Below are 17621 nucleotides of genomic sequence, written 5' to 3' on the forward strand. Positions count from 1 at the left end.
TACAGTATAAAGGTATGTTGGTGTGTGTACTCTATATGTCTTGATAAATTAGTTCTTCTGAAACCCCTTAAATGTGCTGCATTGTAAATGTAGATGGTTTAGCGGTTTCCTCTGAAGAACTGAAACAATGGTTAAAACAGTGCAAACAAAATCTAAATCCTTTCCTTTGTTAAAAATCAGAATTAGTCAAGCTACTTTACTAACTCGGTTTGATTAAAATGTGTCTTTTTTAACTCCTAAAGTAAAAAAAAAAAAAAAAAAAAAAAAAACTGTTCTCCTTTGCCTTTGATTGATTGGTACTGCACTTTTATTTCCTTCATTTTATTGTATTTTTAAATACTGGTATCATATACCTTTCTTTGTCTTATTTACACATTGAACTGCCTCTGTTTGAAGTTGCTATACAAATAAATTATAAACTTTTATTTTGAAAATAAATGACTAATTTATCTCTTAACCCCTTTTATTTTGAAATCAACAACCCGGAAACCTCATGCCACTTTTCTTCTTGTTTCCTCGCGTACTTTTTCATTGCGAAGAGCCAGAGACCGTTTAGGGTCCGTGTACTTGGTGGCCAACGGATTTTCGTTTTGAAAGGAAAAAAACAAAAACGAAAAACGGCCAGTTTCCCAATTACCATTAATAAATAGGAAAACAAAAAACGGAAAACAACCCATTATTCGTTTTTTGTTTTGATATTAAAAAACGGAGAACGAAAAACAATCTCGTTATCCGATTGTCTTTGATGTATTTGTAGATGGAACTCGGAAATTAAAATACGTGTGTATAAGTCGTATTTGTCGGTACACGATCCGTTCTGCACATGCGCAAAATGTTCGCGCATGCGCGGTTGTACGAGGATTTACGACACTGCACGATCTGTTCCACGCTTCCGGTCGACAGCCAAGCTAACGTTAGTTTAGCTAACAGCTAATTCGGCTAACTGCTAGCTGAGACAGCATGTAATAACTTTAAAAGACCCTCAAAATAAAACTTGAAAATAAACGTTGACATATATAACAAACACCTAACATATATAACAGCTGTTACGTCAGTTCTACTTTACTTGTGCTCATTTAAAATACAATCACTCAATACTTGTCTTTATTGTTATTACTGTGAAGTCTTAATTTAGCTGTAGCCTGCTTTTCCCATTACGTTTGAGTTAACGTTATTTTAGACTGAATCTAGCTGTCAGCTAGCGGTTAGCCGAATTAGCTGTTAGCTAAACTAACGTTAGCTTCCCGGTGGAGGCTAGCCATAGGCTAGCGTGGAACAGATCGTGCAGGTCGTATGGATACGTAAAACAGTATTATCTTGCGCATGTGCAGAACGGATCGTGTACCGACAGTATTCCTTAATTTTGCATTGGTATTTTTTTCGTGACCCGGAAGTTACTCCCACCACGCCAAGACCCGCCCTTCAATAGCATTTATTGGCCAGTACTGCCTGTAAGATCCGTTCTGTGGATGCGCATAATTACGTAGTAGAAAACTAACAATGTCCCTGTGCGATTTGTAACTGTCGGTACACGATCCGTTCTGCCTGCACGATAGACTGTATATAAGTAACATGTGTCAACACTTTATGACCAAACATTACAACTTTTTTATTAAATCTTTTTTTATTAAATCTTTATTATACAATAGTCATAGCTACAAACATTCGAAACTTGTCACTGATCCAAAACCGTGTAGCGACATCGTTGTTGTGTTGTTTACGTTAATGTTTTTACCTAATACTTCGTTTTGACTAATAACCATAGACTGTCTATTATTAATGTCATGAAGTGTAAACGTACATAAGTGTCCTTTTGAAGATGGGATTGACAGCTCTCCCAGCCACCACTGCTGTATACCACTATAGTAGCTACATGCTAACGGCAGTAAACACTATAGTAACTACATGCTAACGGTCATCTTAGCTGGCAATGTTGTTAAATTCTCCCCAATTCCGGGTCACATTCCTGCTGAAACATGTCCGATTGTGTAGTGTTTGGTCTGCGATTTTTGACGTTAGAAAGTGCTGCTTCGTTCCACTACAATCTAACGTTAGCATACTCATAGCTAACTATTGTAGCTGCATGCTAACGCGACATAGCGGAGCATATATAGCTAGCTATGTACGTATATAGCAGGACTTTGTACCGTAAACAATCACCAATAAAGGCTTCTAAACCAAATACTAAACAAATACAAATACAGTAAAGTGACCGGAATTAGGGGTGAAATGTCCAGCATTGAGCTACATAATAGTTTGCTAGGAGTATGCTGGTCTCTCACAGAGATCTCATTTGTAGCCCTGTTTTTACCTGATACTTTCATAAAAGTACAAACACATGAAGTGAGAGGTATACACATGCTTAAACTTTATTTAAAACATGGTTAACCTGAAGCAGGACGGAGTCATGACTTATAACACCAAAGCAAGGCTTCTAGCTCAGGCTAGCTAGCGTTAGCAAATTACCTTCAAAGTTGTAAAGAAATGACGAAACGTAAAATTTGAAGCCTTTATTTAATTTGCTACATGGTGTTGTACTGGATGGCCGGACGACCTCCGTATATCATTAACAGATACTTTAGGCAACTCCAGCAAACACCTTGTAAACTTAATCTTTGCCATCATAACGGTCTACTGTCACTGTCTAATGTTTTCTTCCGGTAACCGGGAATGTCCAAACATCCTCATGCCAATGCGTGCATAGAGCTGTGAAGTTTGCCGGTGTTCGCGCAAGCGTAGAACTGATCAGGCAGTGCACAGAACGGATTTTACAGGCGGTACAGATCGGGTACTGACAAAGGAATAAGATTTATACACACATTTTAATTTCCGAGTTCCATCTACAAATACATCAAAGAAAATAGAATAACGAGATTGTTTTTCGTTTTCCGTTTTTTAATATCAAAACAAAAAACGAATAATGGGTTGTTTTGCGTTTTTTGTTTTCCTATTTACTAATGGTAATTGGGAAACTGGCCGTTTTTCGTTTTTGTTTTTTTCTTTTCAAAACGAAAATCCGTTGGCCACCAAGTACACGGACCGTTTATAACCTAGGCACTCTTCGATGGCTCAGGCGGGACAGAAACTCGTTGCAAAAACACCAACTTTACTCGGTGGTAAGCTTACTCGCCCTAATTCCCACGTTGTTACAACTTGTTAACAGCTGCACACCTTAGTGTGACCTCAGGTAAGCTCAGGTGTCAATACACGAAACAACCACTGCAACAACAGGTTGTTAGAAACTTGTGATTTTCCAGTTTTGCTGTAGGCTAAATGGCAAGCGAAATGGCTCTGTGGCTTTTGACTTTTGACTTTGGGGCTCCAATGTTATTCACTTTCTTCAGTGTGTTGTATACACCAGCTGTAGGGTTGAGTTTATCTGCATACACAATAGAAATTACTGAATAATTGGATAAGATAAAAAAAAAAAACTAAACTGCGTGGGCCACATAAATAAACTACACATGTAGGAAGATAAAATGCCATCTTAGTTAGTTCAATGAAAAATCAGTGGAAAAACACTCCCAAGATAACAAAATCAAGTTATTTGTGGAAAGATGTCAGACGATGTTAAAAGTTAACAATTACACAAACTTCATATACAACAGGTGAAATAAAATATGTGTGTGCGTGCATGCTCATAGTGTGTTGTCTGTGACAGGTAGTGGTTAATTGTATGCATGGGAAGGGACTCATTTTTGCACTCTACAATTACTCTTTCATGTTACATTTTCAGGCCTCATTAACATATAAAACTATCATAACTCATTATCTAATTCTATAGAGTGTCATTAAAGCCGTTGTCTCAAGTTAAATTAGATTGTCTTTTGTTTTTTAGGATGCCTTAAGGAATGGACTTGTGGCCACTGAGGTGCTGATGTGGTTCTACATTGGAGAGTGCATTGGCAAAGGAGGCATTATTGGATATGATGTCTAAATGTTGTACTGTTCTTTCTTCTTTTACACTTTAAATCGTCACATTCTCAGCAACCTGCACCAAATTTTCAAAATAAACAATGTCTATAGTCAGAAGTATATTTAGTGTCTTGAGTACTATTTGCCAGAGTAAGTTAGGTCATGTTTTATTCACAAGACACAAAATTCAAGACGCAAAAAAAGCAAACAAAACCACCTTACTGTAGTAAAATATTTTTGCAAAAAAAATTGCAAGGGATTTTGGAAGATTTCATGTACAGCTGACAGCAAAGATGTGTAATTAATAACTTTAAAAATGGGAAATGTTGATGAATGTAACTTGAACAGAGACTGCCGATGCCAAAAAATGTCTTCATTAAGCTGCATATTTTATAGATTTTGCTGTTATGTAATAATGGACATCTCCTCTTGCTCTCGGCTTTCCGACATTGTATTTATAACATTTCCCAAGTATCTGCGGAAAGCTTGCCCCACCTCATCTGGTTCCTCCTCCAGGTTGCAGTGAATAAGTGGCAGTCTGGCCAAATGTGAGGCTGCATCAAAAAGAATGAACATGTTAGCCCAGACATGGTAATAATAACGCATACAACAGCTTTGGGAGGCTTGCAGTGGAAATACCTAAAGGCAGCCGTCCATCTTCTACTCCGCTGCCAGGCTTGTGGTGAGCCACGAGTAAACACTGGTTGTCCTGCAAACCTTGAGAGGAGATGAACATCGAATGCCACGTCTCTATTTCTTTGAGGTGACTTGGAACATCAGGATTAAAAATGATCACCACACCGCTGGATTCCTTCATCAGTGCAGGCCAGCATGATTCAAATCTGTATGAAGAGAACATATTGTATATCTACATCTGGGTATTATAGGCCTAAACAAAACCAATTATAAAAATATTGTAAGTGTTTGATATTAACTTACTTAAAATCTCCTGAACAGTCCCAAAGTTCAACCTCACATTTTGCGTAGTCACCACTGCCTTCAGGTTGCGATTCAAATTCCAGTATCCTGCAAACAGAAGAAAACAGCTGCATTTTGTTTTTCTAACTTCCGACAATAATACCTCTCATGGTTAAATAGATAAATGATACTTCGAACATCTAATCGTGAGTGTAATTGATTACAAAAAAAAAAATGTAAAATGACACTCCAAACATTCTGTTAGATCATGTTATTTCCATCTTCTCAGGGATTTGATAAGTTTGGGTAAACTGTGTAGCATGAGGAAAGCAGTAACGTTGATAAAGGGTTTGTACCTTACTCCTTGAGTAGGTCTGTATTCACCTCCAACATTTTCTGCTGCTGTGTCTGAGAGAAAATTAGCAACGACCGTTTTCCCACTCTAAAAAACAGACAGATGATTTTAAAATAGTCAAATCCGTTACAACCAGAACATAAATCATCTTTATTATGATTTCCTACTTTTGACATGTATGTTAATGTTACTGCTAATAGGCCTTTTTTCTTTTAAACAGCAGACATTTTGACTTGTCATATTAGGAAAAGCACAGGTGTTACTAATAACAATGGATGCATTCTGTTTAAACGTTCCAGTTGCAGGGCTTGTGTAGGAAGGTACATTTTACTTACGTTTTTTTCTTGCAGTGGAGTAGTGTTTTTTTTTTTTTTAATGGCAGCCTTTTTAACACAGCAGGAAATTCACAGCTGTATTTAAAAACCTTAAGAAAGGCTACATTCCAGTTAGGTGTGGTTGTGCATGCAGTATGGCTTATCGAAACACCCAAAGGGAACAGAGGGTAGGCTACATCTCAAGTCTCTTAAATTTCATCATTAATGGAATTAGTTACACCTGTGCTTTTCCTGCAACACACACAGGTAGAAGTATGGAATAAATATTACCCAAATGTACCACAAGTAAATGTAATCTTAATGCAGGCAGAATTACATCTTACATCATCTCAGTGTTATAGGCATTGTAATATCAGATCATTATTAAGCAGCATTTTATTGTTGAGGCTGGTCGAGGTGGAGATAATTTACATATTCACATAATGTTACATAGTTTAATCTATAACAGCATATCATTGCTGTTCATATGTTTGTTTATGTAAAATTATAAACTGCAAAGTCACTAATAGTAACTATATAGCTGTCATATCAATGTAGTGGAGTGAAAAGTATAAAGCATAACAATTTAGGCCAGGGGTCTTCAAACCAAGGACCCCTTAACTGAGAGTGAGATGGAGTTGCATATTTAACTGGGCCTACAAAAACATGTAGGGCGGCCTAAAGTCTGTACATATACCTTTTTTGTTTGTTTTTTGAACTTCACTTTATTCCAGATAAAATACAAATCCAAAATCATATACAGATTATGACAAATGACATAAAGCATATACTGCCCTACAAAGGCAAAAGACCATAACTCGCTAGAGTGTGAAACTGAGAAAAATGACTTTAAAGTTTCTGTTTTGTCCAGACAAAAGTATTATAGGTAGGACTCCCAAAATTTGACAACTAGTTGCTATAATGAAGAAATGTTTGTATGCAAAAAAATCTTGAGCTCAAAATTGACCTTTGACCCTTGTTTGGCAGTTACTGTACTCTGCCTTTGTATCATGTGCCAAAAACAAGGAGTCGTGCAAAGGCAAAAGGCAGTAACTGACATATAATCAATATTTGCTTGCTGTTCACCATACTTCCATCCATTATAAGAACACCTAACCAAGGTCTAGTCATCATGGTATTAGTTTTAAATTATATAGAAGACCTTTGGTTGTTCCTATTTAGTGCTATAATGATCAGGATAGTGCAGCAACACTAACAGTTAAACAGTATGACAGATAAGTTACTTTGCAGTACATTATACAATATGAATAAATACAATAAATATTTTCTCAATAAAGATAATTTAATTATAATTGAATACAAAGGTATATTTATTGTTTAACGATAAATATATTATGTTTAACACTTTTGCAAGGCACTGTATCCGTGTCATATTCTCATTAGGGGCTGAGCCCCCCTAAAGGTCTGGTCCTAGAACCGCCCCTGGTTAAGGGTTAAGGGCCACCAAACTGCTCACAATGCAGTCAACAAACTCAACTTGGATTACTACTTTTTAACTCTGAGATAACATTGACAGAGTTGACCGACCATTTAGGTTAGCCTACTTTGTACGGACGTTAGTGATAACTAGCTGCTATTATGGATTTGTGTACGATCTGACATGAACACCTGCAAGAAGGAAATACAAACACGTATGGATTGTTGTGGATACAGCAGATGACATGCATTGCTATGGATTATATCTTCCATGGATTATATCGGATTGCATGGAAAGGTAGGATGCCTGTGTATTTAATAATTGGTTTTCGGCGTCTGATGTCAGGCTTCGTCAAGTGAGGAGGTGTGTCAGCATCACCGTTAGCGCTACGTGACACAGATTAAATTTAGCTAGCTCTGGGCTGTCACTGACGTTGACAGATCTGAACCATAGCCACTTTATTTCAAAGATGTGTCATTTGTATGTTACATGGTTTGGTGACAATTAAAAGCGGCAAACTTTGGCAGTATGACAAAGCCAGAGTACAGTAACATCACGGCGGCACAGTAACATCTCTCTTGATGCCTGGCTAAACAAAGTCAGAACACCGTAACTCAACTTCAGCGTGCCGGAACAAAGGCAAAGAGCCGTAACGGCTGTTACGGCGTTCTGCTGTGGTTTCTCGTATCGTTTTGGATGTTACGGTTGTCATAGCCCTTTATTTTCTCGTTAAAACAATCAAATTGACTCACGATATTTATTCACATGATAAAGGAGGTCTCAAATAACCCAAAAATGACATTAACTCATTTTTGACCAAACATGATGTTACGGCGCTTTGCCTTGTAGGGCAGTATACAGGTCATCATATACATATACCTTTTTTGCACAGAATACTAAGCTATCAAAATAATTGTTGGCATGATTTTATAAATCATCTCTTAATGTTAAACATACATGTGGCACAGTGAATCCTTATTAACTGTATCTGTGGATGGCTATCTTAGTGACTACCAACCAAGACCAGTAAGCCTATCATCAGTGGGGTTTTATATTTGCTAATAATATGTTGGATTCATGTTAAGACATTTTAATTTTTGAAAAAACTTTCAAAAATGAACAATAATTTGGAGGCCCCCCTGCAGTGACTCTGAGGACCCCCTGTTGAAGATCTCTGATTTAGGCCTAAGTAAAGTAACGTTAATGTGGAAGGATTACCTTTAGTAGAGTAGCTAATTGAGTTTTGAGTAAATGTATTTAACACTAGTTACATTCACGTTCCAAACTGCACGCTTCTCAGTCAACATAAACACACACACACACACACACACACACACACACACACACACACACACACACACACACAGCTAGTCAACAAAAACTACGCAGGTGCTCTTTATGATCCAACCAAGCATACATTTCTGAACATATTAGCTAGCTAACGTAATAAAATCTGTCTTTTCACTGTTGAAGCTATTATCTAGCCAGTTACCAGTAACAAAAAAATAAAAATAGACTACGCTACTGTGGGGGGAAAGGTATTTACGTACCTCATTGGGTCCAATAAAGAGTATTTTTGCTTTGAACATTTCTACTCGCCGAACATTAACGCTAACGGTAGCTAGCTGTCCAGCTAACTTCGACTGAAGAAGCTCTGGCAGGGTAAGGTACGTTACGCCACCAAAACAAGTTAAATAACACTGCGTTTTAAACTGAGTGTATATCTGAACAATGCTATGCTGGGTTTTGAGTTTCACGCAATGAAATGTACAAACTGTTAATAATCTTCGTAACTTGAGGTTACCCAAACATGGTTTGAGCTACTATGGCAGTAAACTCGAGTAAACTTCCTTTTCGTTTCTATGGTTTCAACCAGTCCCTTTGCTTTCTTTTGTTCATTGGCTGTTCGCAACTTAAATCCAACTTAGTTCCGCCTACTTTATCCTTGGGGGACAAATCAGCAGCGAGAAAATAAATACGTTACACTAGAGCTAACCAATCCAGTTCGACCTTGTAAGAGGGGGCACTACAGTTTGGAGTAGCGTTGTTCACTCATAACCGACACAAGGTAAAAGCGCAAGTAATACTGACATTGTTTTGTTGTTTTGTTAAGGATTGCTATGTTTTAGTTCTAATATCCATAATGTAACGTTAGATGTCAGAGGCTTTGCATGTTAGAATCAGCATAATGCTTGCTTTCTTTAATCCAACGTAAATTTAGCAGCCACTTCCTGTCTGTTGCTATGGAGTGGGCTTAGTTAGCTTGCTTGACAACCTAATGTATACTCTCACTGTCCTTCATAATAATGTGCAAGCTAGGCTATGCAGTGTAAATAAACTCATTTTAAAAATCATGTTAGTATGAACTAACTTCCTGTTATCTGTATTTCAGCACTAACTTGTACTGTATGTTGTTTTGTCAGTAGTAAGAGCTATGTCTCCAGAGGATGAGCTCCAAAGTACCCCCCTTGGGTTCAGCTCTACCAGGGAGGATGTCACTCTGAGCTGTGGTGATTTAGCTAGCTCTCATGAGCTGGGGAGAAGGAGCAGAGCACGCAGCATCCTCCACACAGAAACCCCAGAGGCTGACATCAATTGGTGAGGTCTTAGTATGCATGAACATTTGAACATACAGTAACAACATTACTTGTGGGGCTAAACAACCACTCACTAGTAGCCACAGCCAAACTAATTCACTCCCTGTTTTTCATTTAGCCATAGAGACTTTGCCTATGGAAAAAGTCCTTTCCTGAAAATACTGATGGATGCAGAAGCAGCTGCCAACTCTGCTGCCATACAACTTGTGTCTTTTAAAGATGCCATGGAAGATGAATTTGCTGTATGTTTGTTGCTGTTTAAGCATACATCAAGCTTGGGTCAAACATAGGCCCTCCATGTTGGAAACCGTTCACGACCCATTATTCTAACTTCTTCTCTTACAATTTAGGATTCGAGACATTTGGCCATTGATAAGCGCAGAATTGCAAGGCAAAGAGGACTTTTGCTGGAGAAGTTGGAGGATTTTAGACGAATAAATAAGTCTGTTCGACAGAAACTGAAACAGCTCCAAGATGTAGAGGTTGGTTACAATAGTTCCACCTTGTATATTGCGCAGGATACTTATTTGTAGTAGTACTGTACATTAATTTACTTTAAGTTCATAACAGCAAACAAAACACTCTGACTTAAATACGTCTTAGGAATGTGTGAAAATGTGTTTTTCCATATAGGCTGATCAAATTGATGCCAACCACCAAATTGACATCTTATTGAAGAAGATCACACAGGCTGAGAGTGAAAATGAGGTGAGTGTATGTAATGAGTCAAAGGAAATAACTTAATTTAAGTGTAAGCAAATTAAGCTTAGTTTGTGCTTAAATTGTGGCAACCTGGTTTAGGTTTAGTTTGTGAACAGGTTTATTGTTATGTACTGTATTCTGGTTTGAATTGTTCAGTTGGTAAGCGCTGGTCAAATAAATATTGAGGCTGTGTCACCCAACATAGCCACATTGGGTACTAAATGAATGTGATAACTGAAAGATGTGATGTAAATGCATTTCCTGTATGAGACTGAATGCACTTTATTGCAGAAGAACTCTGAAATTATGCAAATTCTCATCTCAAGTCATCCACTGTAATTTTTCTCCTGAAGAAATTAAAAAGAGATATGAGTGAGACAGAAAGAAAAGTTGAGGAACTGATGGATCAGCGGAGAGAAGAGCAGGTAAGCACAGCAGAAGTGATCATATAGATGTGCTTGCAGACTCTAAAAATGCAAAGGATGCAGAGTGCATTTTAAAGCATCTGTCCATAATTGTCATCACAGGAGAACATAAAGAGTGCAGTTCACATGACCAAGTCTGTGGAGGCGACTCGTGCTCACCTGCAGGGGCAGCTTCGCAACAAGGAAGCCGAAAACAATCGTCTGATTGTACAGCTACGGGTACAAACATCTTTCATCAGCTTGTTACTCTCTAGACAAACTGCTTTAAAGAAAATGTGTAATTTTATAGCATATCTTTTTTTCCTTTTCAGACTGTGGAGAGAACCCTGATCGAGCAAAAGATGGAGATTGATGATTTAAAAGGCTCCATCACCTCTTTGACTGAGAAGGCAGCGCAGGACAAAGAATGTCTCAAGAAAGCCACCCGAGCACAGAAATTGAGAGCTGAGAGATTTGAAGCCGCTATTGAGAAATGCTATGCACAATTGAGGGAAAAAGTATAAAGTCAAAATGGCTCAGATTTGATGGTTTTAAAAATAGTGTCTTTTCTATACACCGTTGCATCGTTTACGATCTTGCTTTGACTTTCTTTTCTCGGTTGGCATCCAGGATGCTGAGCTGGTCAACGCCCGTTTAGAAAGAGACTCCAGGAGACGGCAAAAAGAGCAGGAGGAGGATGAGAAAGACAAACTTGTAGCTTATACAGAGTTGTTGAAAAGGTTGGTCACTTCTCTTTTACAAACAGTACTCTGTCACCACACTTTTATAGTGGAATGTCAATACACACACATGGCAACTATCTCACTGATTCATTTTTAATGTGTATGTGAAATGTGTATTTCAATAAAGTCAAATTGCGGACATGACAGCGAGGCTGCAGAAGGAGAAGGACGAGCTTACCGCAGCTAATGAAACTGTGATGCAACGGCTTGAAAAACTCAGCGCTGAAAATGGAGACCTCAAGGTCAATAATGCAGCACTCAAGGTACAAGTTGCCAAACAGCTTGCGCTTGAAAATCGTTACTGTGAAAGTTATTTAAAAAAAAAAAAAAAAAAAAACCTTGCTGCATAGATATGTTGTCGATAATTATTCATACAGCCATTTCGGCACGCTGACAGATGAACAACTGTAACATTTGTCAATTCTGTTGGGCTTCTTACATTTGTCCATGTTCATCATATCCTTAAAGTTTGAAAACATTCTCTCTCTCTGATTTTTATTTATATCACTCAAATTATTTTAATGTCCGTGTGATTGCAGGTATCCATTGCTCAGTTTGAGCAGCAGCTGGCTGATTGTGAGTCGGCCCTGATAGAGGAAAAGGTTGTGTCTCAGGAGAGGAAACATCAGGCCGAACAGTGCCAATATCAGGTAGACATCGGCTCATTAATTTGAGTTATTTTAAGAACTCTTTACCTTTTTTTTCTTTATTTATTTGTTACAGCTCCAACCTGGGGGATTATGGTTCCCTCAGCAGAGTTTTGCATTTGAAAAATAAAGATGATTCACTCTGTAGTCAACAAAGACTTCCCATGCAAACAGTTCATGTTCATGTTCATAAAGAGCATCTCCACAACACACACACACACACGTAAAGAATATTACTGGACAGCTAACATTGTACTGCTTAAAAAAATTAAAAAAAAATGTTTTTATGATTCACTGTGGGGGGGGGGAGCATCTGACATCTGGCTAGGGAACACAAAGTGAAATACTAACAAGTTTCAAGACTACAAACTGTTGAGCTTCATTTCCAGGAAGCTGTTAATCCTTTTATCCTTATTTCTTTTTCATGCCATGCCTTTTTTTGTACTTTTCTAACATCGTTTTCCATTAGTGTTTTGAAAAGTGCTTCACAAAAAAAAGAGGATGGTCACAATGATTATATCAGCTCATTCTAACTAGCCTTTTAATTATTTTAATTACAGCCCAGTGTTGAATGTGCTCTGTTGAGATTGCTGAATGAATGATTCATGAATCAACGATACTAGTTTGCAGTTTTTAGTTGTAGTGAAAGACACAGCAGGTTTGATCATACTGATCTGTATTTGTTCTAGGTTGCAGAGTCTAAAGCCGAGTTAGATGATCTGAGGATAAAATATGCAAATCTTTTAAGAGAGACGGAGAAGACACGAGATGGAAAAGATACAGAAGTTGAGAAGGTAACCTTTTCTCGTCTCCATATAAATGTTTTTTCTTATATATTATGAATTTTCTTTACTGTTAATGTGCACACATCCTAATAAATACCAGTATGTTTATTTTACAGTATATGTGATATTTAAGATGACTAATTTCTTTCTTTTTTGTTCTATTAATAACCGTACCATTGTGCTTTTTCTATTATATTCAGCTCCGCAGCACTGTCTCCTGCTTTTGAATGGCCAGTCAGTGAGCTTTTAAAAATGTAACATTTGTTGCCCCTGGACCTTCTAACTACCAAACTTCCTACAATAATTCTGAGCAGCAAAACACTTCAACTAACAACCAAGCCAAATCTCAGCCAAATCTCAGTCTAAAGATGAATCTAGGCACATTCTGCTCGCTTAAAGCATGCACATCTGCTAGCATCTCTTAGGAGGTGTGATGAATCTTTATGCTAATGTATTGTCACCCCACTCCTTCTGCCATCCTCTGGAGCCCAGGTGAGACAGGAGCTGCAGGGGCGTGTGGATGAACTGAAGTCTTACCCTGAGTTACTGAGTGCAGCTGAGCAGAGCCTCAATGAGTGCCAGGAGAACCTGCTACGCTCGGAGAGGAAGTGCTCAGAAAAGTCAGAGTCCGTTAGGCAACTGCAGGTTAAGGTGTGCAATGTGAGCTCTGGTGGTCAGAATGTAAAATGCAGTCATTTTCCATCGATCTGACCACTAGGCGGTAGTACAACCCCATGTGTCCGTCACCGCATCTTGTTTTGTGGTCCTGCTGTGAGTTCGATGTTTGTGATTAAAAAAAATAATCTTTGATTGCAGTGGAAAATTTGTAAGTGTAGTTGTGCTGTGTGAGTCCTTTTCAATCACCCACGTTTCTATCAGCAATGATGATTTGGTATCTAGAAAACTGCTCATTTAGTGGTTGCCAGATTGTAGTATTTATTGCAGTTTAGCATGTGATGTAAAACCCTCTTTTCTGCTCCAGTCACTTGTAACTAATACAGGTGGTTCTGAACTTTTTTATTTTGCATATACAGATGGAGAGTCAGACAAAATTGCTGAGATCATCTGTGGAGATGAAGGAGTCCATCCATGATGCCAATTTACAACTACAGGAGAAAGTGAATTTTCTCCAAAAGTAAGGCATCCTCTCGTCTCTGTTGTCTAGATGTCAAATGTTTGTCTCATTTTGTACACATTGAGAAATAGACATTGTTAAGGTGTGTGTGTGTGTGTGTGTGTGTGTGTGTGTGTGTGTGTGTGTGTGTGTGTGTGTGTGTGTGTGTGTGTGTGTGTGTGTGTGTGTGTGTGTCTAGGAAAATGGACGAACTGCAGCTGGAGAACCTGGAGCTGGTACGGAGGCTCGCAGCACAGGAGGAAGGTCTGAGCTACAGTAACCGGCAGCTGGAGCTGCGCTCGTCAGACTGCCAGACCCTCAGCCGGCAGCTGGAGGCAGCTTTATCAGACGTCAAACAACAGGTACAGCTCAGAGACAGTGACATCTGAGGAAGAATTTATAGTCAAAGAGATCAACAAAAGATGACAAAGCAGCACCCTTAGGTGCAAGTGTTTTCCCACACTCTACCTTACAGTTTAAGCTTTATTACAGTGATCATTTATGACATCTTCATATGAAGACATATCTGTTCTCTCACTGATTGATACGATACATTACCATGGAGCCCATACGTCCAGTTCCTGAAACCGTTTATATTTTCTGTATTTGCTGTTAGAAAACACCAAGTCGGGGCGCCTGGGTAGCTCACCTGGTAGAGCGTGCGCCCCATGTACAGAGGCTTGGTCCTCGCTGCAGCGGCCGCTAGTTCGACTCCGACCTGCAACCCTTTGCTGCATGTCATTCCCCCTCTCTCTCCCCTTTCATGTCTTCAGCTGTCCTATAAATAAAGGCCTAAAATGGCCAAAAAATAATCTTTAAAAAAGATTGTAGGTGTTTCCTTTATAGATCTGGCCCACAGGAAGTGATGTGTTCCACTCTCCTGGATAATTTAAAAAAATGTTCCACTTGTCCAGGTCAACAAGGTAAAAAACAAGGCTGTTGCCAGAGAAGAGGCTCTTCAGACCAAAATCTTGGAGCTGGCAGCAGACAAGAGCAGAAGGGATAACGAGCTGAGGCTCCTTCGCCAGAGCAAGCTCACCGTAAGTATCATGCTTTTCTTGAGCGTATCATCATAATAATAATAATAATACATTATTAGGCGCCTTTCAAAACACCCAAGGTCACCTACATGAGAAAAATGTGACACTAGTTGAAAAAAAATGTGGTTGTGGAAAGGGAATCAGTACATTTTAGAAATTATAAATTATAGTTAGTAAGCCAGTTTAAACAGGTGAGTTTTGATGTGAGATTTGAATGATGGTATGGTGTCAGACTGACGGACGTGTGGGGGCAGGGAGTTCCAGAGCCTAGGAGCAGTGCAGCTGAAAGCCCTCGCACCCATGGTGCTGAGGCGTGGGTATGGTTAGGAGACCGGCAGAGGAGGAGCATTAAGCAAATGAATGTCATGGATCATTCAGCCTTAATGCAACCTGAGATGTGTTGATGTCAAGCGAGGACATTCACTGTATCTTAACTTGCAGGCAGAGAAACAGTTTGAGGTGCGTCTGAAGGACCTGCAGCTCAGCCTGGACCAATCAGAGAGCCACAAGCAAAGCATTCAGAACTACATTGATTTCCTCAAAAACTCTTATATGACAATGTTTGATGAAGGATTGCAAACATCAAGTTTTGGATCGTCACATTTTCTAAAATGATTAAGGATTTATTTGTATAAATTTATTTATTTTTTTTGTGTACTGTAATATGTATATGGGCTATTTAAAAAAAGGAACGGAGGCAATAATTTGGTTATTGACGTTCTACATTTAGCTGACAATAATCTGGGACTTTCTTCCCCCAGCCCCCCCACCCCCCTTGTTGTTCTGCAAGGTTTTAATATTGGTTTTTAGCTCATGGCCCAAAAGACATTACATGATATTCTCACGTGTGTGCTAATATTAGACTAAGAACTCCTGGTGCTACTGTCTCTTATTCCCATACAGCAAATAGCCAGTTGCAAAAAAGACAAGTATATTTACTTGTTGTTATAGCAACATGTGTGATGAGCTGTGAGTTGGTAACCTAATATTTGCTGCTTTTCTATCACTTTAAATTGAATACATTTGGGTTTTGGACGACTGTTGGTCAGATAAAACAAGCAATCTTAAGATGTCACGTTGGGCTCTGAGTAACTGTAACAGGCATGTCTTCACTATTTTCTTATGTTTCATAGTCTAAAATAATAAATCAAAAACATAAAAGGGGTTTCCAGCTGGAGACAAGTAATGTGCCACTAGGTGGAAGTGTTTTGTTAGCCAATCTTTTCTTCTGTCAAGTGTCTCATTTTACCCACAATGCACTGTGCATCAGTCTAAGTCACTGCTAAATGAGATCCATTCAACATAAAAACGTTTAATGTCTACTGGAAGTGTAAGATTAGGTCTATCTTTGTGCAACTAGCTCCAGAACAAACTGTTGGCCATATTTTGAAGCTGTACCTACACCTCATTATTAAAGCAATTGTTAACCAACACAAGTGGTGCTTGAAAACCAAATGTTAGTGGGTGCCTATGTCCCTGCCATGTTTACCTGTGGTAGAATAAACCACGTTTTCCATCATAAAATATACTCCAACTTTGTTCCCAGTCAAGCCATCATAATTATTCTATTGTGTCTGATATGATGGGGAATTTCGGAGCCACACTCAAAATGCTACTTTCACTGTTATCCTGCTGATCCTGAGATCAAACAGACACAAGTTTCTGTTTCTGTTGTAATAAAGTGTGATATAAATTGAATGTGTTTATGTTCTGACTTTCAGCTGGAATGAGATGAATGATGCAGAAAGTCAATTATGTAGCTGCCAGTTGTGAAGCTCATGCCTTTCGGGCTTCAAACATAATTACTGAAATGCATGCAACACTGGGACATTTCCAAACCACTTTAAAATCTGTTGCTGGTTTGATCTCATGCTTTTGCAATGGAAGTTTTTATATTATTGAGGCATAGAAGCACACGAGAACACAGGTATCCGCTGCAGTATCATTTACCTAAGAACTGAACTATGTCTTGTACTGTACCCATACTGTATCTATGGCAATAAACTACTAAACCTGAGTAAGGCTATGATGTGTTCTTGCAGTGGACATATTCCCCCGAGTGAGCAGTTCTCCTCTCAAGTTCATACAGACAAAGGTCTATTGTGTTCTCCATCAGGGGATGGAACCATTTCATCTCTTCGTGCGTCATAACTTCTGTTTTTCCTTTGCTTTTGTTTTCGCTCTCTTGGTCTTACCCAAATACGTAATATTGATCGAACTTTGGAAATTTGCTTTTCTCTTGCTTTTTGCTGGAAAATAAGCTTACATGTTACTTCCGGCAATTTGTTTGGTATCACGATTCAGCACCATGGTGGACACACCCTGAGTTTATGTGCTTATTAGGCTCAAATGAGCTGGATGACCCATTTGTGTTTTTATTTATTTATTTACAAGTTGTGTAAGTGGCTTCACTATTACATATATTAAATGGATTTTCTGAAGCTCACATACAGTAGTCTAATTCATGCATAAACTTTGTTGGATGGAGAATAAACTCTAAATATTTGCATTTAAACTATTACTATTGAGCAACATAACATCAATTTGCAATTCCTCATTCTTACTTTTGAAATAAACTTTAGAAGAAAGGGATATTGCATTCTATATCAGGAGCAACACATTTCGAAATTTAGGATTGCGCATGAAGGG

The 17621-nt window shown here is 38.5% G+C and overlaps 2 protein-coding genes across 5 annotated transcripts; one reads left to right on the forward strand and one right to left on the reverse strand.

Annotated features, from left to right (window-relative positions):
- Positions 1 to 3577: 3577 nt before the first annotated feature.
- On the reverse strand, positions 3578 to 8787 carry ift22 (intraflagellar transport 22 homolog (Chlamydomonas)). 2 transcript variants are annotated; one of them, XM_031294536.2, is made up of 5 exons: positions 5524 to 5679; positions 5190 to 5275; positions 4855 to 4941; positions 4555 to 4757; positions 3578 to 4469 (listed from the first exon to the last, which is right to left on the reverse strand). In XM_031294536.2, exons 4-5 carry the CDS (start codon positions 4730 to 4732, stop codon positions 4321 to 4323), a joined length of 327 nt encoding a protein of 108 aa, XP_031150396.1. In that variant the 5' UTR covers positions 4733 to 4757; positions 4855 to 4941; positions 5190 to 5275; positions 5524 to 5679; the 3' UTR covers positions 3578 to 4320. The 2 variants fall into 2 exon arrangements, with proteins under 2 accessions (XP_031150396.1, XP_031150397.1); XM_031294537.2 differs by lacking the exon at positions 5524 to 5679 and adding an exon at positions 8491 to 8787 and having other exon boundaries at positions 4138 to 4469.
- A 57-nt stretch (positions 8788 to 8844) lies between these two features.
- Positions 8845 to 16989, forward strand: LOC116046208 (outer dense fiber protein 2-like). 3 transcript variants are annotated; one of them, XM_031294469.2, is made up of 17 exons: positions 8845 to 9008; positions 9367 to 9538; positions 9656 to 9779; positions 9888 to 10019; positions 10171 to 10245; positions 10593 to 10664; positions 10767 to 10883; positions 10976 to 11161; positions 11274 to 11383; positions 11514 to 11649; positions 11926 to 12036; positions 12723 to 12827; positions 13311 to 13469; positions 13853 to 13953; positions 14132 to 14294; positions 14847 to 14972; positions 15414 to 16989. In XM_031294469.2, the coding sequence occupies exons 2-17, from the start codon at positions 9375 to 9377 to the stop codon at positions 15585 to 15587; spliced, it is 2055 nt and encodes a 684-aa protein (XP_031150329.1). In that variant the 5' UTR covers positions 8845 to 9008; positions 9367 to 9374; the 3' UTR covers positions 15588 to 16989. The 3 variants fall into 3 exon arrangements, with proteins under 3 accessions (XP_031150329.1, XP_031150328.1, XP_031150330.1); XM_031294468.2 differs by having other exon boundaries at positions 8897 to 9008; positions 9364 to 9538; XM_031294470.2 differs by lacking the exon at positions 13311 to 13469 and having other exon boundaries at positions 8897 to 9008; positions 9364 to 9538.
- Positions 16990 to 17621: the final 632 nt, after the last annotated feature.

The sequence above is a fragment of the Sander lucioperca genome, chromosome 9, assembly GCF_008315115.2.
Source record: "Sander lucioperca isolate FBNREF2018 chromosome 9, SLUC_FBN_1.2, whole genome shotgun sequence".
Taxonomy (NCBI): Eukaryota; Metazoa; Chordata; class Actinopteri; order Perciformes; family Percidae; genus Sander; species Sander lucioperca.

Bases quoted from the DNA above. Each gene is read 5' to 3' on its own strand.
- ift22 (XM_031294537.2), bottom strand. From the start codon at position 8,529: ATGTTCAAAGCAAAAATACTCTTTATTGGACCCAATGAG. The intron at 5,276-8,490 runs GTACGTAAATAC...TCTGTTTTTTAG, and splicing joins TCTTTATTGGACCCAATGAG to AGTGGGAAAACGGTCGTTGC. The intron at 4,942-5,189 runs GTACAAACCCTT...TTCTGTTTGCAG, and splicing joins AGACCTACTCAAGGAGTAAG to GATACTGGAATTTGAATCGC.
- LOC116046208 (XM_031294469.2), top strand. From the start codon at position 9,375: ATGTCTCCAGAGGATGAGCTCCAAAGTACCCCCCTTGGGTTCAGCTCT. The intron at 10,884-10,975 runs GTACAAACATCT...TTTCCTTTTCAG, and splicing joins GTCTGATTGTACAGCTACGG to ACTGTGGAGAGAACCCTGAT. The intron at 11,162-11,273 runs GTATAAAGTCAA...GTTGGCATCCAG, and splicing joins ATGCACAATTGAGGGAAAAA to GATGCTGAGCTGGTCAACGC.